This window comes from Rhinolophus sinicus, linkage group LG04 (assembly GCF_036562045.2).
Source record: "Rhinolophus sinicus isolate RSC01 linkage group LG04, ASM3656204v1, whole genome shotgun sequence".
Lineage (NCBI taxonomy): Eukaryota > Metazoa > Chordata > Mammalia > Chiroptera > Rhinolophidae > Rhinolophus > Rhinolophus sinicus.
Genome location: NC_133754.1, coordinates 51,814,730 through 51,841,811, shown reverse-complemented (window position 1 = coordinate 51,841,811; position 27,082 = coordinate 51,814,730). Strand labels below are relative to the sequence as shown.

General features: G+C 36.5%; 1 protein-coding gene across 4 annotated transcripts in view; it reads right to left on the bottom strand.

Annotated features, from left to right (window-relative positions):
- MYO16 (myosin XVI) overlaps positions 1 to 27,082 on the bottom strand; it is a 542,975-nt gene that overhangs the window by 424,979 nt on the left and 90,914 nt on the right. The window contains exon 1 of one of the 4 annotated variants that reach the window (XM_019731062.2): positions 9,958 to 10,364. The exons of the other annotated variants lie outside the window; for them this stretch is intronic. Coding sequence (XP_019586621.2) covers positions 9,958 to 9,985 — 28 coding nt within the window. The 5' untranslated portion in view covers positions 9,986 to 10,364. Of the gene's footprint in view, positions 1 to 9,957; positions 10,365 to 27,082 lie in introns of those variants that run through there. 4 annotated transcript variants of the gene reach the window in all.

Below are 27,082 nucleotides of genomic sequence, written 5' to 3'. Positions count from 1 at the left end.
AGCATCTTTCATCTTTCCATATTCAGAAGATCCTGAAGCTCTGCTCTTCAACCATTGCCTATGAGCCAAAGACTTTTGCAAGCTGAACTAAACAAAATTGAGGACAGTACTTAGAATGCACAACTGATTCATGCAATGTCATAGTTTCCCTTTTCATTCTATCATCTTGTTTTAAAGTGTAGAGCAGAGCTTCGAATTAGCTTTATTTAACCACAACTGTCTATGGAGATGACATATCTACTGAAATGTCCACAATGACCTCTGAATAGTTTTCTGAAGATATCATTTAAAATGCAGCACTAATCATTTAATGGACTCTGCAGTTGTATGCTTTCTCCTTAGAAAAGAAAACATAATTCACCTGTGCTTTGGAGACGGGTTTTCAAAGGATAGCACAAAGGGTCATTCTCATAAAACAGGATATTATAGATTACCATTCTAGCATGAATTTATTTATGACAATTGGTAAAAAAACAAAGTTTCTTGTATGTCAAGTCTATGTTAAATACGCATTGTCAATATTAATAACACTGTTGTCATTTTAGTTTCTCAAACAATTGGAAATGTCAGAGATTAAAAAAAAAAAAAAAACAGTCCCAATACATAGCCTTTAATGATGGTGAGTGTGAAGGTATATATGAGTTTCAGTTTTCAAAGACAAGGGACTAGATACAGTGAATTAAGAACCATGCAAATATCCTATCTTAAAAAAAAAATCACAAAAACTTCTTTCAGAACCACATCTCTGTCCACCAAATGATCTTCATCTCCTTTTCCTCTTAGAAGCCAAAGCTTATACGTGTTCTGTACTCACATTCCCCACCATTGATGGCTCCAGTTTGAATTCCACTCCCACCTCTCCAGTGACACTGCTGGGGGTTCACATCAGTAAAGGCCTCCTTGTTTGGGGTCCCAGTGAATCCTCCAAAAACTCGTACCTTAATCTTGTCGCATCATGTCATGCTATTTAGCAGACGCTGCCTCTTAACACTGAGATGCTTGTGTGCTTGACTAAAGACCTGTTCATTCCTTTGTGAACTCCTCTTCCTCTGTTTTCCAGAAGTTTATGATCAGAGTAATCTATTTTTTTTTTTGGCTGGCTATTTTCTCATGTACCAAGGCTTCAATAAAACCATGACCCCATGTCTACCTTACACAGCTATCTCTCACCTGAGGTCCAGACCTGTATATACAACTATAGTGGGCAGTTCTCCCTGGACATCATGGAGCTCGAGATGTCCAAGCCTGCCCTTTGCCCTCTGGTTCATATCCAAAGCTTAATGGTAACACCATACACATAGTTGCTCAAGCAAAAATCTTAGTGCCGGTCTTGAATAGTCCCTTTCTTTCATCCCCCGTAACTCCCAAATTGGTTCTAAAGCCTAAGGTTCCTAGTACTCAAGTCTCCTTCACATCTGTCTCCTCTTATACATTCTCAGGTCACTCACCAATAGGAACTCCCTTCTACCCAGGTGTGGACTGACACAAGAGCCACCCAGCTGACCTCCCACACTCCACCACTGCTCCCCTCCACTCGTTATCCATACTGACCTCACTAATGCATGGCCTTGCTGTCTACTCTGACAATCAAAAGTTTTGGTGGATTCCAATCACCCTCAGGACAAGTCTAAACGTGGTGACATGACATATATGCCCTTCAACTTAGACAGTCAGGTCTGGGAAGAAGGAGCTTGGATTCAGTTTGGACATTCCAAGTTTGAAGTGCTGATAGGATATAGTTGTCTGTTTGGCTTTGACAATGTGTACCTAGAGGTCCTGACAAAAGCATGGCCAGAGATTTTTTTTTCTGGAATCTACCTGCAAAGGTGTTTGAGATGAAATAATTAACCTAAACAGGATGTGTATAAAGAAAACGGGTTAAGCGAAGCACAGAATTTTTCCCTAATTGGACAACAAATTCTGTTAATTCTACCTTATAAATGTCTCCCACATCAGACCACACTTCATCATCCCTATGGCCACTTTTCTGTTAAGCTGTCACCTGCCCATGGACTTGACTGCCTCCTTTTCAATCTCTCCTTTCATCCGTCTTCTGCATTGCGACCAGAAGCACAGCTCTGAAACACAAATCTGATCCTAACCTTCACTCTTTAAAATCACTCAATGAACTACCTCATATGATGTATAACATAAAAACTCCTCGTGCTTGCCCAAATATTGTACACTGTCCTCCTTTCTCCACCACACAGAGCTTTTTGTTTGCTCTTTGAATGTACCATGCACTCCTGACACTGTTTCGTGCAAGTCTTTTGCTTTTCCCAAGTCCCTCATCTGCTGGTCATGAGCAAATGCCTCCTCATCCTTAAATGCCATCTCTCTCACTCTGAGAAGGTGGGTCCAACTCCTCACATACTGTCCCCATGGCAGAACCAGGTACCTGCCTCTGCCTTCTCTTATAACAGAAGTGTACATATATTACATACAGAAATATATTGAAAGTGTTTATTCAGTTTTGAATCTCCCTTGGATTGTGAAGTTCTTGCAGAAAAGAAATCTGTACATATAAACTGAGTGCATAGCATAATGTCTAGTGGGAGGGAATGATCAAAACATTTCAAAATAATGGATATAAAATAGACTAAGGCAGGAACCTGGAAGAGCAGAATAAGTCAAAGAGTTACAAGGACTCATTTTCAGGAAAGCAAAATGGGAGGGAGACTTAAGAAGTTAGAGATAAGTTACTGAGTCAAACTATGCAAACATTTTGAGATAAATGGGGAACAAAAAAGAGAGTTTGACATTTCAATACATTAATAATGTGGGAGCTAAAATGTAGTAATTAGATAAAAAAGCACTTGAGGTGCATATGTAAATAATTTTAAAGATGTTTGGAAGTGAAAGGAGCTATAGAATATATGTTTGAGTAGTGAAGGACATTGAAATAACAGTATTTACTATGAGTTGAAAAGTATTAATAAAATGTTAAACAAAACAAGTTAACTTTTGGGAGCCTGGATTCTCTGAATTAACAATGGGAAACATGTCCGTCCTTGCCTCAGGGCCTCTGCCCTTCTATCCCCTCTGCTCAGTACACTCTTCCCACAGATCTTCTCATCCTGGCTTCCTCACTTTAATAACTCAGAGGTCACTTCTTGAGAGAAGTCATCCCTTACCAACCTATTTAAAATTGCCCCTCTCCTGATCCTGCTCCCAGGTCACTTATTAGATCTTTAAATGGTTTTATTTCCTTCACATGAGTTGTTGCTAACAAAAATATTTATCTACATGTTTGTTTACTTGTTTATTCTCTGTCTCACTACTGGCATGGGAATTTCACGATGGAAAGGATGTTAGCTGGCTTGATTATCATTGTGTCTTTAGCCGTTAGACCAGTGCTCAGAAAAGAATCAGTAATATTTCTTGAACTAATTAATAAATACATGAATTAATGATTAATACAGAAAGAAAATGAAGTCAACTTAATCCATCCAGCTCAGTTAAGTTACGAGTGCATGTTTATGTCTCTAAAGTGACACAAATTGTAAACTACTCATTGAAAACATAAAAAGCCCCCTTCTCTCATTCACCAAACCTACAGAAAGAGAGTATCACATTTAAATAACAGATGTCAGGTAAGGACATAGGTGTGGAACCCTCCAGATAAAATCACAAGCCTTTAATAATGCAATGTCAGCACTGTAGCAATACACAAGGATATATCATTGGATGGACCATCAGAACACAAGTAGCCATGACATTCCTAAGAGACTATAAAAGTGAAAGATGTAAACAACACAGTCAAATGTTGAATAACAGACATATACTACAATGTTTTATGAGTTGATACACATTATTCAACTTTGTTTCTTCATAACTGTTAACACAGGAAGAATATAGATATAAAATTAGATAGATAGATGATAGATAGATAGAGACAGAAATAAAGATACTTGTAGACAGAAAGAGAGATCATTAGCACATTTATTATGTCTATCTTTTTCTTAATTGTGTTAGGTTTATGAGTCGTAGGTTTATCACTAGCACATGAGCATTACTTATTTTCTCTTTTATTCTAATAATAGTCAATAAAATAGTGTTGATAAAATATTCTTATAATTCTTGTAAATATATAAAATATTCATATAATTATCAACATAATATTATAAGTATCAGTTTGGAACAGTTTTGCTATGTATTGAAACTAATTTATTTAGCAGAATTATTGGTACTATTGATCTACAGATCTTATGTTATTAAATTTAAATATATTATTATATTGTTTATATTTAAATACATTAATATATTATTTATTATAATATGTACATTAAATATAATAATATATTATTAAATTAAATGGTTGGGTAAATTTTTTAAGACATGATTGGGAATTTTATTTTCATTTAAGATTAGTTAAATAACTTTAGTTTTGAATGAAGACATAAATATTTGAGGATACCTAATAAAAGTATAAGAAAATAATTAGAAGCTATTTCCCTTATTATATATTAAAGTCACTATAAAGCCATAATAACCTAAACATAATGGCCATGAACTAGACAAACCAATCAGTGTAATGTAACAGAAACCTGAACTAGATCAAAATACATTTTGGAATTTAAAATGTGACAAAAATGTAATTCTGATCCAGTGGATATGATGCATGTAGAAATAAAAAGTAATAAAAAAAGTACCCTTTCTGCATCACACATACATCTTAATTTTTCAAGATTAGAATTCAAAATATAAAAATAAAAGTTTAGAATAAGATGTTGAGGACAATCATTTAGTTTTAGGAATAACAGACAACCTAAAGCAATAATAAAACCAAAATCCATAAAGGAAAAAAGAGACCTATATCATTTCTGTACAATTATGAGAAAATTAGATGCCCAAAATACCCAAAGCAAAGACAAAAGAAAAAATAGGAAAGTTATCTTCAGCACCTATCCAGAGAAATGTTAGTATTTCCTAACATAAAAGAGTACATAAAATTAATTTTAAAATTATAAACGATTCAGTATGAAAATGAGGACAGATATAAAGAAATAGGGCTAATAAAAAATGAGGAAAACACCTTAATTACCAGTAAAATAAAATTAGAGCCTTATGAGAAACTATATTTCAACCATAGAGTTGACAGCATTTGAATAGAACACCATCCCAGGCTGGCAAGGATGCAGGGATGTTCATTCTGGGCTGGTGGTGGGAATCTGAAGTGCTAGAGTCTACTGGAAAGAAATCTGGCAGTTCCTACAAGCCTTAAAAACTACACAAGCCATTTGATTTAGCAATACTGCTTTTGTGAATCAATACTCTAGTAATGTAAGCCAAAATACTGAAACATAGTGTTTTAATGCCTATCAAAAAGGGAAGAGTTTACAAATATAACAACTGGCTTAATAAAGCTACAGAATATCACTTAACTTATCAAAACAAGAATAATTTTGTATGTCTTCATTGACCAGAAAAGATGCCCAGGTTATTACGGGAGAGAGGAACATCTGAGTTAAAGGTGTGTATTTGGGAAAATGCAGACCTTGTTTAAAGTCATAGGAATGGATGAGTTCAACCAGGGATTTTGCAAAGTATCGTGGCCAACCTCTAAGAAGGAGAGAAAGCCAGCAATGAGGCAGAGGAAAAGTTGCCAGTAAAATAGGAGAAAAATCACAGTATTTTACAAGAAGAGATAGTAGTCAAATGAGAAATTAACATGAGGAAGGACTAGTGTTCCTTAGATTTGGGCACATAAAGATGGTTTAACTGAAGTGGATTCAGTGGAGTGCTAAACGGAGCAATCTGAAGAGTGAAAAAGGAGAGGTGGGCCAGAGATAATGTGTACGTACTCATATAAGAAGTTTTCCAAGGTGAGATTATGAAAACAAGGAAATGGGGTGGTGGTCAGAAAGAAATATGAAGTCAAGGGGGATTGCTTGATTATATGAAGATGGCTATATTAGGCCATGTGTTTATGCTGATGGAAATGGAGCAGTAGAGAACAGACTGATGATGTGGGATAAAAAATGGATAACTGAAGGAGTAAGGCAATGGAGGATAGAGTCCAGAGCACACTGGCTTTAGAAACATGGAGGGACAATTAATTCCAGAACAGAAGTAGGCAGAGGAATTCATATGTCGGCAACTTTGTAGATTTAATGATGGGAAGATACAGGAGTTATACGTAATGGTTTCTATTTTTCCAGGGTGGGAGATCTAAGGGGTCTCTCAGCAAGAACAACCATGCCTACTGGGCAAACACAGTAAGAATGAGAAAGAGTGTTGCCTGTATGAAACTAGCATGATTTTGCTCTGACATCCTCCTTCAATGATCATCCAACTACCTTGGTGTAAGGAAGACAAGTTGGAAAGTTAGGTTCAACCTAGATTAGGCATTTGTCGCTTGAGTTCAACAGAGGGCGACGAGAATGAGGGAATGGAATGGCTTCAGTGATGGACGAGGGATCTGGTTTAGGCAAAGAGTGGCCTAAGAGAGAGTGAAGCAATCGTAGGACCAACATGTTGGTGTTTCTATGAGCTTGTAGACTTGCTGCAGCAGAAGTTTTAAACAAGTGAACAGCATGTATGTACAATGTGGGAAAGACTGGGGAAAGCATTTGAATGGGGGTAACATTTGTGAGAATGAGTGATGAGAAAAAAAATAAGGTGACCTTGGTATTGTAAATCTTGTTTAACATGCAAAATGTTTACCTTTCTGGTATAATTCATCCTTAGTTGCTGTGAATGAATTAGCAGTTCTGGAATGTATTCATTTTAAATAACTTTAACCTTCCTCTTACCGTAAACCATGCTGCCCCAACCCTAAATACTTCGCCATGAATTAAACTAGGGATGATATAGCCCAGGCACAGTTGTGGCAACACTTTGATTCCTGAGGCACAAGAGAGACTATAACAGGGCAGCCTTCAAGCTTCTGCTCCAGTTCGTTAAGAGTAAACCAGAAATATAGCTCCAAGTTTTCATAAGGCACTAAAACTCTGAGCCCATTACTCCCTCAAGTTTCATTTCTCATTTCTGCTTGCACCTCAGCCAAGGCATCTGGCCAAGTTCACATGTCACTCTCACCAGGAATGACTCAGAGATAGAATCGTACTGCAGATCCATCTTAGATACTTCTTGGCCACGAAGATACAAGAAACGTCAGCACTTTTTGTAGCGGTGTTCCTAAACTTTCCTGTGACATCTTGCTTCCATGATAAATTTTTATACTGCAATTTTTAACATGTCTATATATGATATACAGAACATACAGAATTACGCTAGTTCCCAGAGAGTCACAAAGGAATCTGGGTCGTGATAGAAAGCCAAGCCATTTATTTCTTTGAATATTCTCTTACATTCTCTGAAAATTTTGTTTTTCTAATTGTAAAAGTAAAACATGCCCATTGTAAACACTTTTGAAAATATAGGGCAGTTTACGAAAGTAATTAATAATTCTGTCATTACAATTAATTATATAAATAACTATATTAAACATTTGTCATAATATATGAATAGTTATACTTTATATTTATATATCATTAATCATAATTATAATATAATTAATACAGTTATGTTATATATAATTATATTAACTGATATTCCATAAGCCAGAGTTAACTAATGCGGGCATTTGAGTTTAGATCTTTCAGTATATGCATATTTTAACAGTAAATAACGAGTGCTTCCCTATATGAGTAAAAGTTCCTTGTAAGCATTCTTCATGGGTCTCCCAACATTCTGGCATAGGCTCCCTTACTAGGATTCAGTTGTTGCACTTTTTCAGAAGCTTTTGCTCCTGCCCTGGAATCTGACTACTTCCTGCATTGTTACCCAGCTTGGAAGTGGAAGTGGTGCAGTAATAAACCAGAGTCATAATGAAAAGACAGGCATGTGGAAAAAAGAAAGCACGCTGAGTAAGAAATGGATGCGAAGAATGGGAACCAACTGACCTCATTAATAGAACAAGCAGTATAAGGGAACCCACTACGGGAACATCATATGCAGCAGGAACAATGATTAAACTGTGGGTTACAATCCTTATCAATAAACATTTCTGATTCTGTAAACACCCTCACTTTGCCTTCCAAATTCTTTTCAACTTTCAATATCCAGCTCAAGACTGCAATGTCCCTTGACTAGTAACACACAATGAAATACAATTTCTGAACTCCTTTAGCACATTGTAGCATTCTGCCAGAGAAGTTAACATTTGACAATATTCATGCTTTTTCCCCATTTTAGAGATATTGGCAAACAAGGCGTTTAGAACATAGTCAGATCTTTAGCATGCAGATGGTAATTACTTTCATAAATTCATCAGGAACATTTTTTCCAGGTATTTGGAACATTTCACTATTCATTAATTTTAGATTTTATCTGGATTGCAAGAATTATCTCAAATGCTTCCATTGAATAGACATCATCATTTCCTTTAATTTTCTGAAATTCTAAACTCAAATAACTCAGCTGAAAGAAAACAAAAGTAATATAAGGCAGGAAAGGGCAGTCTCATGATATATTTAGCAACCAACTGTGCCCTGAACCTCCCAAGTTCATGTCACTCTGTCCCTTTGAGCTTTTAACCATGTTCCATGGCTGCCTTCCATCAGATGTGTCCCCTCTGCCTGATGAGTGAGTACCCGGTTCCTTATAGAAATGGTGCAGAGGGTTTCAGGAATTTCCTCTGCAGAGGCACAGAAAGGAGACATAATGACATTCTGCTAGTGCAGTGAAACATGAGGGGCAATATAAAAACCAGTCGAGAGTGCTGTGCTATATATATCTCACCAAGATAATAACCCCAAGACTTCAGGGATTAAGACAAAAGGCTATTCTCATAATTCCTAAATATGCTGCACATACCCAATTTTTATTAATTAAAGAGCTAGTTTTCAAACTTACAAATCAATCTATGCGTTCCTTTTGAGTTGAAATTGTTCTGCAAACCAAAAACATGCCTCTTTTGGGTATGCTGAAAAGCAAGGCATTTTTATTTTCATTCATCAGTTTTAATTCCTACATACACCCCCCACAAAAGACAAGAGGAAGGTAAATATTTTCTCCTTCTCAATTATCATTATTTTTCAGTTTCCTTTAGTGCAAAACTCACGATCCTTTCAAAACATGTGTTTTTTAACGATGTGACTTAAATGTAACATTGTAATGTCCTTTGCCAACAAAACTGTCATCCTAAAAGGAAACCATGACCTACAAATGGCATCTGTAACTTTAAGATGATGACACAAATGTACAGAAGTTTTCAGAAGGGCTACTGGACAAAAATGTGTATCTAACAAGCCATCTGTGCTATAAATGTGTCTCCCTCGTTCATTATTACCATCCGGAGAAGGTTCAGATGCAGCTTTTATCTAGCTCAGAAAATTCTGTTAAAATTCAGGCATTGGAGTAACCCTTGATGGACCCACCCAAAAAGCCAGTGACAAACTATTTTTTTCACCTTACTGTGCAGAGCATTTGGTACAGATGTCACTGGAGTCCCTGAGCACTGCAAGGTGAATGATGCAAGGACAAAAGTTTACAGTCAAGGATAATCCTAAAAATAAAGCTTATAAGTTGAGCATTGGATGTAGCCATATGCAGTCAAACTTGAGAATAAAATAATCACTGAATGGCCTCAGTCATATATTAATGTATTAAGTTTTATGCAAACACATTATTAATATATGCTGATATCTAGAAATATTCTTATAAAATTCCTTTTTATGGATTGCTTTTTAAACATTTCTGTGTGCATGTATCTTTTTCTTAAAAAGCAAAAGTTTTAAAGATTTCTCTACTATGAGCATTTGGCTGACCCTGGAATTATTGCAGAACCTGAAATTAAGAGGAAACACATTTAGCATGTGAAACATCTTTCAAAGTCACCATTCTATGTCACTCACCCGGACGTGGCATACCAGAAGACCTGTCTTAATTTTGACATCTGCATAAAACAATATTTCAAGACAACCATATGAGCAAAATATCAGGTTTACTTACAGCACTTGATAAAATGATAGTGAGACATCTTCCCATCTCAGACAGAAATCTTGCTACAGGTTCCAGCATTTCTCTTCTACAACTGCCGTCCCCAGGAAATGCATTATTTAGAGCCCTGACTCAGGTAACAATTTACCTCAGGATGCATTATTGAACCCAGGCTCTGTTTCATGATCATGCAAAAAGCTTCAAACTCATTCTCATTCAGCAGCTGGAGTTGAGATAAAGCCTCTCAGTAGGTCTGGAGCCACCACTGCTGCACGTGCTATTGTAGTGCCCTTGATTGACAGGGCTCCTAGTGCCACAATCCCGGGAATAGTCAGTTCTAATTGGTGCTCACATGCAGCCACATTCTGCCGGCACGGAGGTGTGCTGCAGTGCGGCTCTCCCAGTCCTGCCCGTTAATGGCTCTTCAATAGCTTTCAAATGGCAGCAAACTAGCTGATGAGTGGGCTGGAGAGAAGCAACTAACGAAGGATCCTAAATCTTATTTGTGCACATTGTCCATGAGCCAAATGTGACCAGATTCTTAGCTGGTGGCAGAGCTGATTATTTTTAGTTGCCACCAGTTGCTGTGTGTGAATAGGAAATTGATAGCAGGATCTCAAAATAACCACCTCTTAGAATCAGGGGTCTTTTGATCTTCCTCTAGTAACGAAGAAATTGCATTATATTTCACAACACATCTTTTTGGTTTTCTATGCAGAATGTAAAACTTAGAATTATCCACAAAAAGCTTTCGGTTTGCATAGCTTTACAGATTTAGGATTCTGCTACCTCTGCAGATTGCAATGAATTTCACTGTACAACTGGGTGAAGTAAGTCTGGCTGAATTGCAATCAGAAAGAAAGAAACATATGTCTTCAAGGGTTATTGCAATAAAAATAAATATACTCATAATGCAATAACTACGTTAGCCAAAGCAAAAGATCACATTTAAGTCACAAATGCCAATTATTTTTTTTTTCCAAAAATTGATACTTTTTTCATGATCTTCTTTGAAAATGACCTGACATAGTATAGAATTTGTATTTCAGATTTTGAGGGTATTACAAAGGCAGATATGAACAGTATGTTAAACACGCATGACTTTTCTCTCTTGGGTCAGCCCTCTCTCCAAGTCTCCAAGTGTACTTGCTTTTCCTAATAAATTTCTGGCTGTCCTACGATACAAAACAACAACAACAACAACAACAACAACAACAAAAACACGCACATCGTCCTATAGCATAAGTCTAGGTTTTAGATTGGCACACCAAGCAAAACTCAAAGAGTAGTGCCCTTATTAAACACAAAGATTATAAATTTCAAATCTACACAACAAAGGATCATGACTTGAATTTTCACTAAGGAATTATGCTAAACATTTTCGTAGTAAGATGGCGAAAAAGAAGGCCAAGGTTTGAATCAGAATGGCTTGTATTCAAATCCACATTCTACCAGTTAAAACAGTAGAAACATATGCATCAACTTGGACAAGTTATTTAACCTCCTAGTGACTCAGTTTCCTCATCTACACATGGGAAGTACAATTCCTAACCCTTATTCTGAAGGTTAGAAAAATGCATATAAAAATTCTAGTTTATAATGCTGATGTTCAATAAAAAGTTACTATTAACAAGGAAAAAACATTTAGCTATACATCAAAGGGCTGCAATGGACACTTTAGCTTAGTTTCCCAAGAATTAGAACGAGGATTTTTAGCTTTCACCACTAATGTATATTCCTCATGTATTCATTCATTCCACAGTTATTTACTGAGAGTCACTGATAGGCAAGTCACCATTTTAAGTGCTTTTCGGCAATAAAAAGATGTGGAAAACATAGCCTACATATACAGGAATATATAGCCTATCATTCAGAATTTTCTTGTGTATTTTGAAATATTCCCTAACAAACTGTAAGATGCAATTATTAACGTCTGTTATTAAACAGCGAGCAAGGATGTCTCCAATGAACTCAATACAAGTCTTCCTACGAGCATACAGTAATTATGAGTTTATGTGGATGCTGCCTACAGTCTCTTTGGGGAAGGTGCTATCCATCTAGGTAGCCCTCATCTTAATACAAAGGCATGTTGTCTACATACCTTCCTTAAGTATGTGAATTTCTTCGTTTTCTGCAAATTACATGCGGCCATATGATTATCTCAAAAAATATCTTAAGACAACTGATCTCTATGACACCATTTACTCTTTGAAACGAAAAAGGAAAATGTAAGAGACTCAGAGAAGCATGGTGTATGCTTGGCAAAGAAACCATGTCCTTAAAAATATGGCTGATTGGAGCCCTAAAAATTGCTTGTTAAATAATTTACTTAACTATTGCTCTTGTAGGAACTGACCAAAATTCCCTGTGAACAGTAACATCTGTCCCCATATCCTAGCAGCTCATTACCAAATGTGTTTATTACTCATTTATTCATTTATTCCATAAATATTTGGCAAGTCATTGTTTTTGCTATTCAGTATACACTGGGAAGGATAACTTCATGTCTGCTCTCAAGCGCTTATAATTTGGGAAATACAGACAATTAATCAAGCCAGCACCCTGAAATGTGCTGGGGGTTACAACATGGGAAATGTAGCCCCTCTAAAACAACTGCTAGGCACTAAAGGAAGCTATCCACGCAATTCATTATTAGCTTTATTAAAGTACTTAGAATCTGCATCATATGTATGAATCGTATATACACATACTTCCCCCAGATTAAGAGATTCTCTCATCTTTTTGTCTCCAGAAACCACGTTTTCATGCTGAAAACACTGTTAGAACTACATTTAATCACATATATATCTTTATACTTTTGTTGTCAAACAAAAATTAGTTTAAAATGCAGGCATTAATATAGGTGGAAAATAATTTTGGCTCTATTAACTTAAATCCATTTGTAAAGTATAATAATGGTAATTTAAAATTGATTAAAATTTCTTCATCTCTGCCCATCCTTAAGAAACTAAACTCAGTAGTAGGACATACCACTAAAGATTCTTTGGGTTCCTTCTGGGGAACCCAAATCTGGGGTTCTTTGAAGCTGAAATGTTAAACATAATATCAGAGATGGTGATGATGGTAGCAATGAAAAACCTGACTAGATTATATTGTTAGCGATTTACATATTTTGCAGAATATGATGAGTAAGTACAAAATGAAATCATGTTTTTAAAAAGAAAAGGTTGTTCCTCATTGCTACAAAACTTAAACACTAATAAAGTACAAGTATTTTATTATCTTTCAGAATTATTACAATAAAAAATGTTCTCAATGAATGTCACATACAATATTTCAAAAGAAATTTGAAATAATAAATTCCTTTTTCTCTTTTATACACGAAACAGCTGTTCACTACTCATAATGATTTCTGATACAAACATGCAATTTCTTTTCTTTCAAATGTTAGCATCATTGTATACCAGATTTCCACAAATAAGGCTAAATTATTTCCCAGCCAAAAAAAAATGAAACTGAAATGAGTCTAGTAACAGACAAGCATTTAAGAATTACACACTTGCTTATTATTAAATAACTTTTAAAATGGGCTATGTGTGATACACAGCTTCAAAATAGTTTTTTCTAATGAAAGCTCACAGGTAGGATACTACTCCATTTAGACCCCTATTTGGAGGGATCTATTAATCAGTCTTTTCATAAATAATTACTAAATCTAATAATTCTGCATTTTTTTCCACTTTAGTAAATGATATAATTAAAACTCAAGTTTACAAAACCCACTAGCTTAGGTAGTGTGTGTATACAAAATAGGTTACTACAAAAATTCCAAATGAAGCTATAAATCACATGCACAAATTGTAATGCAAAGTCAAGCTCTGTGACACAAGCATCTTTGCCTCTGTTCTGGGAATAGATTGGGGCTTATAAACACTAGACTTTCATCAAGAAAGTCACACAGAGGTTTAGGGACTTTGATCCACAGGTAACCTCCACAAAGTGGCTGGAAATTAAATTCATGGTATCTCTTCTCACAAATATTGACTGCTTCTGGGTGGATGGAGTCAAGATCTTCTCTTCTGGGAACAATACTCTGGTTTAAACATTTGGGGCCCTAGAAGGCTTAAAGGGTCCTTTTCTGATGGCTGCAAGGAAGGGAAAGTTCTAAATTGTGAAGAAGAAAAAAGCAACATAAACTCAGTTCTTGCTAGAAAATCAGTCTCACTGGTCATCCCCCAGGAGCCTCCAGACAAGGATCAAGCTGGCCTTGCCTGACCGATCAGATCCCTGCCTTTCTGGTCAGATCCCCTCCACAGTCTGCCACCTGTTAGGGCTGATCGGGATTTGAGCCAATCTAGTAAACCACTCCCTATTGGATTCCACACTCCTCACCTTCAGGCAGCCTCACAAGTCTCCTAACAGAACAAATGGACATTTAATTTAGATGTAGAAAATTGTGGGGTGAACAGAGGAGGGAATTATAATATAGATCTCCATTGCTAAAAAAAAAAAAAAAGTAGGGTTTATTGTGGACCACCCTCTCTGTGGCAGCTGAGCTGTGAGGATGCTAACCCAGCTGAGAATTTCTTTAGTGCCTAAATATAAATATGAGTATGTAATATAAGGGCTGAAAATTACTCATCAGCATTTACACTAATATTTTCATAGAACAGCAAAGTAAAAAGAGAACACAATTTTAAAATTGCTCCAAAAAAGACTGAAAATTCCCCCTTTATATAATGCAGTATAGAGTAATATAACAACACACATATGGTGCATTGATATGGATATATATCTACACAGACACACACACACACACACACACACACACACACTACATGGAATGCTCTGATTGTCATCTGATTATCTACACTCCCTTTGTGATTTGTTTTCTCCCTAATCAAAATGAAATGCTTTGAATTCTAATGAGTATCAATTAAATTAAGTATCTAGGAAAGGAAATTTGTACAACATTTGCAAATTTATTCAGTTGCATGTTAACACCACTTTGAAGTATTTCCAGCATATGTGTTACAAGTCTCTAGGATGACTTGCCCATTTGCAGATATTGTTTTACCTCACTATAATTTGACCTTGAATAAGACTTTGCATACCTTTACTGTAACTAAGAAATGGACAATATTAGTGTGTTTGTATGACGATACGTAGGCTTGTGTGCATATGTGTGCTATGACACATGTATGTAAATCATGAATTAAGTATTCTCTGACTTGTTCTTCAATGCATTTGAGGGAGTTAACAGCTTGATGTAACTAGTGGAATAATCAAATAAATGAACTGTCACCGATGATGAAGAGTACTACAGAGACCAATGATGGCCTAACTACTAAGAGAAAGTTGAGAAATGAGGCTCTAATTTTGAGGGCAGATCTATATAGTACAGTCACCTAGAATATCTGAAGTAGTTTGATGATCTAAAAGATAATATCAGTTTTCCTAAAAAGGATGATAGAAATTTTGAGGCAACTAAATTTGGAGCCTCTTCTTCAGACTTTCCCAACTGACACAGTTTTTTAAAAAGTACATGTCTCTGTTGAATCATGTCCTTATCTACAACTTAACCACCCGTTTTATCTACATACACACTAGTTATTTATTCAATTTCTATGCATCTTTTGAAATTAACTTGGAGCCAGTTAAACCTACAAACTCTTCTCACTGTAGAGACAGTGTATAGCTCTGGGGAGATTTGGAGAATTATCATCCCAGACTCATTTGTTTACATTTCAGTGATAAAGCAAGTGACTTTCCACTCCTCTCCTCCCTGAAGATTTGTTTAATTTTCTCCCTCTCCCTCCCCTCCCCTCCCCTCCCCTCCCCCTCCCTTCCCCCCTCCCCCTCCCTCTCCCTCTCTGATGGGAAGATATGCCAAAAGAATATAAAAGCTTACTTTTCTAATTCTGTGGTTCCACTCCTGTGCTACAACCTACTGCACATACAGGGTAAGATCAGGCTTTCAATGCATTGTTCTGTGGGGACTGGGCTCAGCAAACCAGTGTTAGGGTGCTCTGTGAACAGAAAGCAGTCTGTTGTCTGATCCATGATCCATGACTTCATGTTTCCTGTCAAAAGCTTCCTTTCCTCTTCCCTTCCCTCCCCACTTCCCCTCTTTTCTCCTTATCTCTACCTCTATAGCATCTCTATCTCTTTCTCTCGCCTTAACACTCATATGGGTGATTGGAGGATCTTCTCAGAGTGAAGCAATAAACACAAGTAAAATCTACCTATACTGGGGAGACTAATGAAACTGTAGAAGGATGGCACACCCTTTCCATCACCAAGGCTGTTCCAATGGGTGACCCTTCTTTACTTTTACATCAGTGAACATGCTTGGATAGCAGTCCTGTCTCTGCCACTCCCTGAAGGTCAGACTACCTGTTTGAGGTTGAAATGTCAGATGAAAATGGAGGCAATAATACCTATTGCACAGAATTCTTATTCACAGACTAGGAACTCAACAAGTGTATGTCCAACCAGTATTTTCAAAACATTTTGTATTATTGACCAAATGTTATCTTTATATAAGTGAAAATATTTATTATCTGATTTGTCCTGAATATATCACCACCTTTCGGTACAGCCTTGCAGGTATCAATGACTTATAAAACCCATTCACAGTAAATATTTACCCCATGTTTACTATGGGCCAGGCACTAAAAATGTAACTCCACAGAATTCTATCAACCCTGGAAATATATGCTGTGTATTGTGCACACAACAGTTGTGAATCAGACTAGACGCTGCCTTATGGAGCTTACAAATAGTATTACAGACCATAGACATATGGTCTATATAGACCATACAGAAATAGGATTATGGAAAGACTATGCATGGCATCATAAATGCATGGTATTATGAGGCAGACAACCAACGCTTGAGGGTTTGGAGCATGTCCTGAAGAAACAGTACCTAAGCCGACACCTGCTAATAAGGAGAAAGAAATTAGGTAAAGGAAGTGAGCAGAGGGGATGTGCAGATGTTCATGAGATGCTCAGACAACAGCAACAACAACAAAAGTTTGATATGCCTAAAGGAGAAGTACACGGAATGGCTGGGTGAAAGGTGAGTCAAGAGAAGTCATCAGAGGCTATTTTGGAAGCGAGGGGGCAGATGGTTCCATTCCCTCTCATGAATCATAAAGAGACAAGGGAAATTTGAATCCCAGAGAGGGAGGTGATTTGCAACTTATGAATATCACTCTGATTGCAGGCAGTGATTGGAGCAGGAAACAATAAGAATGATATTGTCGTTTGGAAGCTGTGGGGGAATTCAAGGCAACTTGGATTGCTCCGGCAGCCACAGCAAAGGCAGCGATAAGTAGTGAGAGCAGAGAGCCCATCCTTCAACGCAAATATAAGTTCCTCCAATACCTCCGTGAAACCCTGCTCCCTGTATTTCTGTTCCCTTCATTGTAAACTTCTTCAGAGATCTTCAGAGATCTTCTTTCTTCAGAGATCTTACCCAGCCCTTTCCCCAGTGTCCTCACAAGGGTAGACGTGATCTAGTGTGCTATTTCTTTCATTTATCTCATATCACCAAACCTAGACGTATCTCTTCTCTAGAAACCCAAATTCCAGAAGTCTTGAACATAGAATTAGCATCAGAAGAATGAATTTGGGATGCAAAACAAAAAAGTCACTTGAACTAATCGTCCCTAGTGTTTTTCAGCACTCCTTCCTTTGTTCTTCAGTGTGGCTTCAATCTCTCAGAATTGTCCTAAAACGCAGTTAGTCAAAAAAATAAATATGTAGTGTCATTCCCTTTAACACTTGCAGACAAACTATTCAGATTAGTTGAAAAACGTTTTAATTATAAATAAACTTCTAAGTGAACAGTTCTGGGAAGTGACTTCAACTTTTTCTTTAGGCTTGATTTTACAAAGCAAACAATTAAAAAGTGCTTATTATGTGCCACACATAATTCTAAACACTTTATAGGTATCAATTCATTTAATCCTGGGAACAGACCTAAGCAGTAGGCACTATTGTGGTTTTTTTTTAAAACAGATGAAGAAACTGAGGCACAAAGACTTAGCAAGATGTCCCAGATCACACAGCCATGAAAGCATATGACTCACGGAAATATTCTGGCCACAGCTCCCACCAAACCCTTGATCACAGGCTTACCACCTCCTGCTCAGTGTTCATGCCATTTTTTAAAATTTGTGATCCTTGAACATGCCAGGGACCCACAACCCTTTGCACATATTTCCGTCTGTCTGGCACATTTTTTTTCATGCTGGTTTCATTCCCCAACCTATTCTATCTGATTAACTCCACCTTATACATTAAGTACCTAGGGAAGAATAGGAGAGAATGAAGATGCACATAGAAAAGACGGATAGGGGAAAACATGTGCAGAAATTAAGAAGGTGGGTAAAATGAGGTAGGTGAACAAGCACTCAAGGATCACAGGTGGGTGAGTCACCTGTCTTTCTGTGTCCCCCACCCCTTTGTTCTCTGCTCAATTGAGCTGCACTGATTTATTGCTGTGATGCCACCTGATTCTGCATCCTATTAGGGTTTATTTATGTCCTATGTGGGCTTCCTCTCAAAATTCTAATATGATGTTAATGCAATGATGTTTTATGTTTACACCTTAGAATATCCACCATCCAGAGGTTGGAATACGCTGGGTTAGGCAACCATAAATGTAAAGAGAAGGGAATGTTAAAAGATTTACAGATAAGAAGTAGGACCTTACAGAGATAAGAGGGATATGTTTTTATATATGGGATTTAAGGGGTAGAGAGGAAAGGAATTTTATATTCTCATGAAATAAATAGCTAAGCTATAACAACTGTAATAGACTTTTATTTTTCAATTTAACATATAGCTGCTAGCAATCCCATGTAAGTTATTAATATTATAGGATCATTTTCAGAGCACAAAGGATGTTAATACACATAGCTAGTCCCCAATAGGGAGGTGTTAATTAAGTGGTTTTAGGCTGGTTATAGTGTGATTGGGTATGCAGAAATATCACCAAAATAAAAGTCTCACATGAACCTGAGGGGGGGAATATTTTGAGAGTGTCAAATATATGACTTCATTTACATTAAGCTCAAGAGCAAGTTTAACGTATGATGATAGGAGTTTTAAAAAGTGAACTATTGGTGCAAAAAGGGGCACGAGGGAACTTTCTAGAATGACGGAAATGTTTCATATTTTGATCTGGGTGGTGGTTACACAAATATAAATACATAGAGATATAAGGATTATAAAGATTTATTGAGCTGTAAGATTTGTGCATTGTGCTGTATGCAAATTATATCTAACTTTTTTGTGTTGCAAAAAGTGACATAGTTCTTAAGATAGCAGCAAGAGGTATAGTATAGCAAAAGAAAGATTACCAAGACATATAGAACTAAGGTAGTTCATCCTATATTCACTCATTCAACAACCACTGACTGACAGGCTACATATTTATGTCAACGTATACATACGAATATGAAACACTGTGCCAGTAGAGTGACTTCCTGGCATGGTAACATTCAATTATAATGCAATATGGTCAATGCAAAGGTAAACTATGAACAGGGCACCATGAAAGCATGTAAGAGGTGCATGTTATTCAGAGAAGAGTGCCAATGAAGAGGTGAGAAAAGACTTCTAGCAAAGGTATGGTGCATTAAGGCTGCTATGAGCCAGTTGGTATTCTGGCATATTTGCATTACAGGTAAGAAGTGGCTAGAGTTGAAACTGTAGAGATGGACAGGCCAAATCACAAAGCACACTGCATATGGTATGAGAAATGTCACCATCTCTGTCAGATTTATTTAATCTGGCATCCCTTCAAGTCCCACAGACACTCAGGACAGGGTCCATAGCTCTTCGAAGGGGTCCCTGATCCAAAATATTAAGACCTTTCTTAAAGCTAATGAAGAATGGTTAGCAGATTTTAAACATATGAATTAAATCATGGGACGCTGTGAAGGACAGATTTAAGGAAGATAACATGGGCAGCAGGGAAGTTAACTAAAGCTCTTCGAATCTTAGAATAGTCTAAGGCAGAGATCATGAGGGCTTGAAATTGAGTCTGGATAGAGGGGACAGAGCAGACTGGATAAATTCTCAGGAAGTGATGCTTTGAGATTGTCAGGATGGAAAGTGAAACACAGCACAAGAGGAAAAACAAACAAAAACAAACCTGGCCACCAGGTTTCTAAGTGCGTGTGTGTTTGGTGAGGTCATCAGTAGGATCAGAGTGGGAGGAAGGAAGCAGCACAGTGGAGGTCAGAGGAGTGGTTTGGGGGATAATTCTTTGGGGGATGGAAAGTCTGGGTAATGTTCAGCATAGAATAAAAAAGTACATGTAAGAGGTGTTCAAAACATCTTGCCTTTGGCTGCCTGTGAAAGCATCATTCGTTAATTAAGCAAATATCTGTGGTGCTTCGGCCGTGCAGAAAGCCTGCACTGGTGCTGCCGAGAACAACGGATGGAGTAGACGTGGATTCTAATCTCCATCGATTTCGTCTTTTTAGTTAGCCCTTAACTATTGTTATGGGGTCTGTCCTATAAAGCATATGTTCACCAACTCAAAAGCTGTCTGAACCCCATCCTTTTGAGTTTTTCCGGAGGCTTCATTACATAAGTATGATTGATGAAATCATTGGCCACTAGCTATTGATCCAAACTCCAGCCCCTCTCCCCTCCCTGAGATCAGGGGGTGGGACTGAAAGTTCCAACCCTCCAATCACAGGTTGGCTCCTCTGGATACCAGCCCCCATTCTTAGGTGCTTTCCAAAAGTCGCCTCCTAACACAACAAAAGACAGCCTTTATGGCTTTGATCACTTCAGAAGTTCCAAGGGTTTTAGGAGCTCTGTGCCAGAAATGGGATGGGGACAAAGACTGAATATATATTTCTTATAAATCACAGTATTACAGCTATGAAAGATACGGGTGTAGGTAAGATCACCATGAAGAATGTGTCAATCAGAGAAAAAAATGCCCTAGAGCAGGGGTGTCCAAACTTTTTTCAATGTTTTTGACCAAGGGCCATATGCAGTAAAATACACAAACAGCCAGGCCACTCACTTGAGGTAAAGTATGTATTGCCTCACCTGGTTTATTTAAGTAAACTGAATATATTTTTGGGACTTGCTGCGGGCTAATTAACAATGGATTGCGGACCGCAGTTGGCCCACGGGCCGCAGTTTTGACACCCCTGGTCCTACAGCCAAATCCTAGGAATGGAAATAGCACATATACACAAACAGGAATAATATACACCAACGAAGATGGAAAGAGGAAGAACTGTTTTCCCCACGCTCAATTAGTTTGGTCTACTTATGTTAAATCATACATACTCCTTTGGTGCACTGCAAGTTTTACATTTCTTAATTTTCCTCCACTAAACTACGAACTTAGCTTTAATATTTTTGACTCCTTACTGGTTAGTACCTGGTTGTTTAATTAGTACATTAATAAAATAATGTGTATGGTACACAATTAAGATAAAACAGTAGTGGTGGTTTTGTAAGTTCACTTAAGCAATATTTTATCTTTCCTGTGACATTCCCTGTGTTTCCATAGCTAATTAAGATATATGGAGATAACAGACTAGGTCCTAATAGCTCTTCTCTTTCTGTATTTTTCTCTTGCATTGATTTACTGATGCATTCTGATAACATTCTCAAAACAGTAAATAATTCCTAAAATAATATGACATTTGATCCGCTTAGAGGAACAAATAAGGAATTCAGATCCACACAAACAACTTCATACTTCCCTGAAACCACATGCTGCTTGAGGACAGAGAGAAGAATCTCCAGCTTAATTCATTGAAATACTGGTTTACACAAGAACAAGGGAAAAAGGAGAGCTGCCGACCATTGGATTCCCAAGTCATCATCATATAATTCATCGCCAAATGGCTGCTATTGATCTAAAAGTGAAAATGGAATAGATGCTATCCAAACATTTTCTCAACTATCAAAAACATATACTGTAACAATGAAGAAATTAGAATTCCCAGCACTCAGGGGTTGCAGTTAGTTCAAAGCATTTCATTTTGTTCTGAATGCCTGCTAACAGGGTTACTTGGGCATAAAACATAGAGAAGGTGAACAGGTCTTCTTAATGTCTACTACATACTCAATTTTCATTTTAGCACATTATTCTTCAAAGATTCAATTTAATAAATAGCTATTGAAAGATAATTATGTGAAAAATGTTTTCCCTAAAAACTAACTTGAATAAGACAAACAAAAGTGCACGGGCCACATCCTCAAGTAACCTGACAGTGTTCTGCGCAAAGGAGAGCTGACAATCTTAGCTAAATTTGGCACAACTGGTTATGCCAAATCAAAGTGCTTTATGCAGTGCTATAGGGATACTAAAGAGTGATTCATTTTAATTAAGGATAAAAGGGACTGCATTTGAGCTGACCAAGGAAGACAGATAGGAAGTCTAGATTGCAGAATAGTATAAGAAAGAAAGAAGTGCATGCTTTATTTTTATAATAAAATGTCCAATATGGAAATATATACCAGGGTGCCAAGAAATGTATACACATGACTTGTATTCATCTTTTATTATGGGTATATATTGAGTATTACGATTTTAATATAGTTTTTACCTTTCTTAAAATGTGTATACATTTTTTTTTGGCATCTCTGTAGATACAAGTTTTTTTGGTAACTAAACCCAGAATAATCTGAATGCCTCTAGCAACTACTAATCGAGTTTCTGACTCTGGATGTGCCAACTCTGGACATCTCATAAATGGAATCATACCACACGTGGCCTTTTGTGTCTGGCTTCTTTCACTTAGCATAGTATTTTCAAGATTCATACACTTTGTAGCATGGCTCAATACTTCCCTTTTATGGTGGAATGATACTCCATTGTATGGAGATACCACATTTTGTTTGTCTATTTCAATTGATGTATTTTGGGGTTGTTTCCACTTTTTAATTATTTTAAATAATACTGCTATGAATATATATGTACAAATTTTTGTGGACATGCATTTTAAATTCTCTTGGGTATATTTCTAGGAATGGATTTTCTGGGTTATATGATAAGTCTATTTTTAAAATTTTGCAGCGCCACCAAACTGTTTTCCAAAGTGGGTACAATATTTTTCAGTATCATCAGCATCATATTAGAGTTCCAATTTCTTCACATCCCCAACAATACTTGATATTGACTGACTGTCTATTTTAGCCACCCTAGTAGATGTGAAGTATATCTCATTGTAGTTTTTATTTCCATTTATTTAATTTTTAACAATGTTGAGCATCTTTTCCTGTGCTTATTAGCCATTTGTATATCTTCTTTGGAAAAATGTCTACTCATGTTTTTGGCCCATTTTTTAAATTGAGTTGTTTCTTCTTTTTCTATTCTTGAGTTGTAAGACTACTTTATAACACTATTATGAAAAGTCCCCTCATCAGATATGTAATTTTCAAATATTTTCTCCCAGTCTGTCTGTTGTATTTTCATTGTCTTAATGATATCCCTTCTACCACAGAGATATTAATTTTGATATAACTTAATTTATCATTGTTTTCAATTGTGATTTTGGTGTCATGCCTTCTTATATGTAACTGCCTTTGGTGTCATTGCCAATCCAAGGACATGGAGATTTATTCCTATGTTTCCTGCTAAGAATTTTATAGTTTTAGCTCTTAGTTTTAGGTCTAGGATCCATTTTGAGTTAATTTTTCTATAGGGTACGAAGTATGGGTCCAACTTCATTCTTTTCCATGTGGATATTCAGATGTCTAAGCACCACTTGCTAGAAAGCCTAATGATTCCCCATTGGATGGTCTTGACACACTTGTCTAAACTGACTGATCATAAATGTAAGGATTTATTTCTGGGTTCTTTATCCTATTCTACTGATTTATATATCTAGCCATATGCCAGTACTACAATGTCTTGATTACTGTAGCTTTGTAAGAATTTTGAAATTGGGAAGCATTATTCCTATAATTTGGTTGCTCTTCTTCAAGATTGTTTTGGCTAGTGTGGGTTCCTTGCATTTACATATCAATTTTAAGCTCAGATTGCCAATTTATGCAAAAAGTCCAACTGTAATTTTATTAGGGGATGCATTTAATCTGTAGACCAATTTAGGGAGCACTGCCATCTTTCCAAAATTGTCTTTTCATCCATAAACACAAAATGCATTTCCAATATTTGGACTTCCTGAGTTTCTTGCAACAATGGTTTGTAGTTTGCACAAATCTTGCATTTCTTTTCTCAAATTTACTCCTAAATATTTTATTATTTTTGATGCTATTTATAAATGGAATTATTATCTTAAATTCATTTTTGGATTGTTTATTGCTACTTTATAGAAATCTAGTTGATTTTTGTTTCCTGATCTTGTATCTTATAAACTTGCAGAACTCATTTATTAGTTATATTTGTGGGGGAAGTTACTTAGGATTTTCTATATGCAAGATCATATTATCCAAGAATAAGTCATTTTACTTCTTCCTTTGCAATCTCATTCCTTTTTATTTCATTTTCTTACCTAATTGCTCTGGCTAGAACCTCTACTATCCTTATTGAATTGAATTCATGGGGACAGACATCACTGTCTTGTTCCTGATCACAGGGGGAAAGCTTTCAGTCTTTCACTGTTATGTATGATTTTAGCTGTGGGTTTTTCACAGATGCACTTTATGAGATTGGGGAAGTTTCCTTCTATTCCCAGTTTATTGAGTGTTTCTAATATGAAAAGTTGTTGATTTCATCAAATGTTTTTTCTGAGTGTACTGAAATTATCATGTGGTCTTTGTCCTCTGTTCCATTAATATGATGTTATGTTGATTGATTTTCATATGTTAAACCAACCTTGCATTCCTGGGAAAAATCCTATTTTATTGTGGTGTATAATCCTTTTTTATATATGTTTCTGGATTTGGCTTCCTAGTACCATATTGACTCCTTTTCTTTTTATATTCATTCATAAGGGACTTTGTATATCATTTTCTTATAATGTTTTCGTCTGGTTTTGGTATCAAGGTGATGCTGGCTGCATATACTGATTTGGGAAGTCTTTGTTCCTCTTCTGTCATGATACTATGTTTTGAGAGTTACACATTAAAAACTAACTTACATGAGCAGAATCAGCTGGCATGTTAACTAACTGGATGCCAAGAATTAAAGACAGGGAAGGAGTAAAGATAAATTTTAGGATATCTCAACCATATCCAGAAATGAGGGCACATTTGGATTCAATCATACATTTACATATCTTCAATGTTTTTACAGAACATAAAATTATGTATATTTTCCTAGACATACAAATGTCTATACTATATTTAGAAAGAGGTGAAACAAATATTTTCATCAAACTTAATTAAACTTTAGCCATCTTCAGACAATGTACTTAAATTGCTTTCTTGACCTTTAAGTGCATTCTTCATCACTTCCACTTCTCCAAGCCGTAAATGTTATTATATAACTTCAGTCAAGTTTACTTGTCCCTTTCATTTCAGCTCCACTACCTGAGGACTACCATGTTTCCCCGAAAATAAGATCTAACCGGAAAATAAGCCTTAGCATAATTTTTCAGGATGACATCCCCTAAACATAAGCCCTAATGCATCTTTTGTAGCAAAAATTAATATAAGACCTGGTCTTATTTTCAGGGAACCATGGTATACCACCTTCAAACATGCAGTGCTATTTCTTCTTTCAGATTGTGTCTTGAAATACTCTCCTGTCCTCATCCTGGCTATTTCTCTACTAGTTGCATCCTAGTTTAATTTCGAGACCTATTTCAAATAAGAACTAAACTTTCTTGGTTTCTTTTCTCATTCAAGAGGAGAAGCAGAGTCTATTAACAGAGAAGCAAGAACATGAAACAGGTATCATGTCTGATGACCCACATTACATTTCCCACAGTCTGAAAGGAGGAGGTGAGATTATAACTAAAAAATGAGTTGTCATGGTTCAGCCCCTACCCTTGTTCTCCTCACCCAATCAAGCTCATTGCCTCATACCTGATAGATGGGGCTCCTTTCTCTGAGCTACCCTGTATGTGGTATACAGACAATCTTAGCATCTATCACTTGATATCCCATTTATTCATTTGCTTGAGTACCTTCTGTGAATTCCATGTGGGAAAGGACCATGTCTTACTTGATATTTTAACCCAGTCACAGTACTTGGCACATGTTAAACGCTAAATCACTAAATAGTGAACTAGTATTCTTAAAAGGTATTATTCCATCAAGATTGTGCAGACAGTAACTAGATCTATCTCATTAGTGTCTACCACCAAATATGTCATTTTGTGAAGAATCTTATATTTTCTCATAATGATCAGCTTCAGTGAAACCTTGATTCAAGCATATTAATACTCTTTTTTTCTGGCACAAACACCTACCCTTGCTTTCTTTTTTCTTCTTGAACTTCCTTTCTTTCCTCATTGAACAGGCAATATGTAAGGCATGAGCCTGGAAGATGAATATGTCACAGTCTGTGTCTGCGGGGAACTTCAGTAGACTCAACTAATTGGACTATTAAAACATTATGCTATTCATATCTTAACCATAAACTAAAGCTGGCAATTGATTAAAATCTCTACAGAGATGCACACACATATGTGTACGTATAAAAAGCAAAGCATATACTTTGGCAGCACAGGTCACCTGTCTTCCATCTAGGTCTCCTTAACATATAACTAGGACATGAAAATTCAGCAGACAGAGATAATTTCTGTTTCATGCCTCTTGCCTATTTTGTTTAATAAGTGCAATGCCCTAAAACCAGCAGTTTGTACAGTTGTGGGTTTCGATTCTAGGTGAGATACATGTGGCCCAGATGCTTGCCTTCTGCGAGCCTCCATTTGTTTATTTGTTACACAGGATAGAAGGCTTTGCTGGACTTGGGAAGTTTTATAGAGGGCAGAAGTTCAAGTGGAAGACTTGAGTCTCTAAATCACAAATCTATCTTTTCAACTCAGACAAGCACCAACATTATTTATTGTGGTTTTATGTTCTTTAAATGGCCTTTAAAAAAAAGCTGTCCTCATATAGGAATCTCTCAAGATTGTAGTATTCAAATTTTACAAGGTTCTTTGTGAGGCAGATGGTAAAACATAAAAGTTGTCCTGATTTTAAATTGAACTGAATCCAATACTGGCTACATGTCATTATTCTACCGGGTTCCCCCCAAAACAAGACCTAGC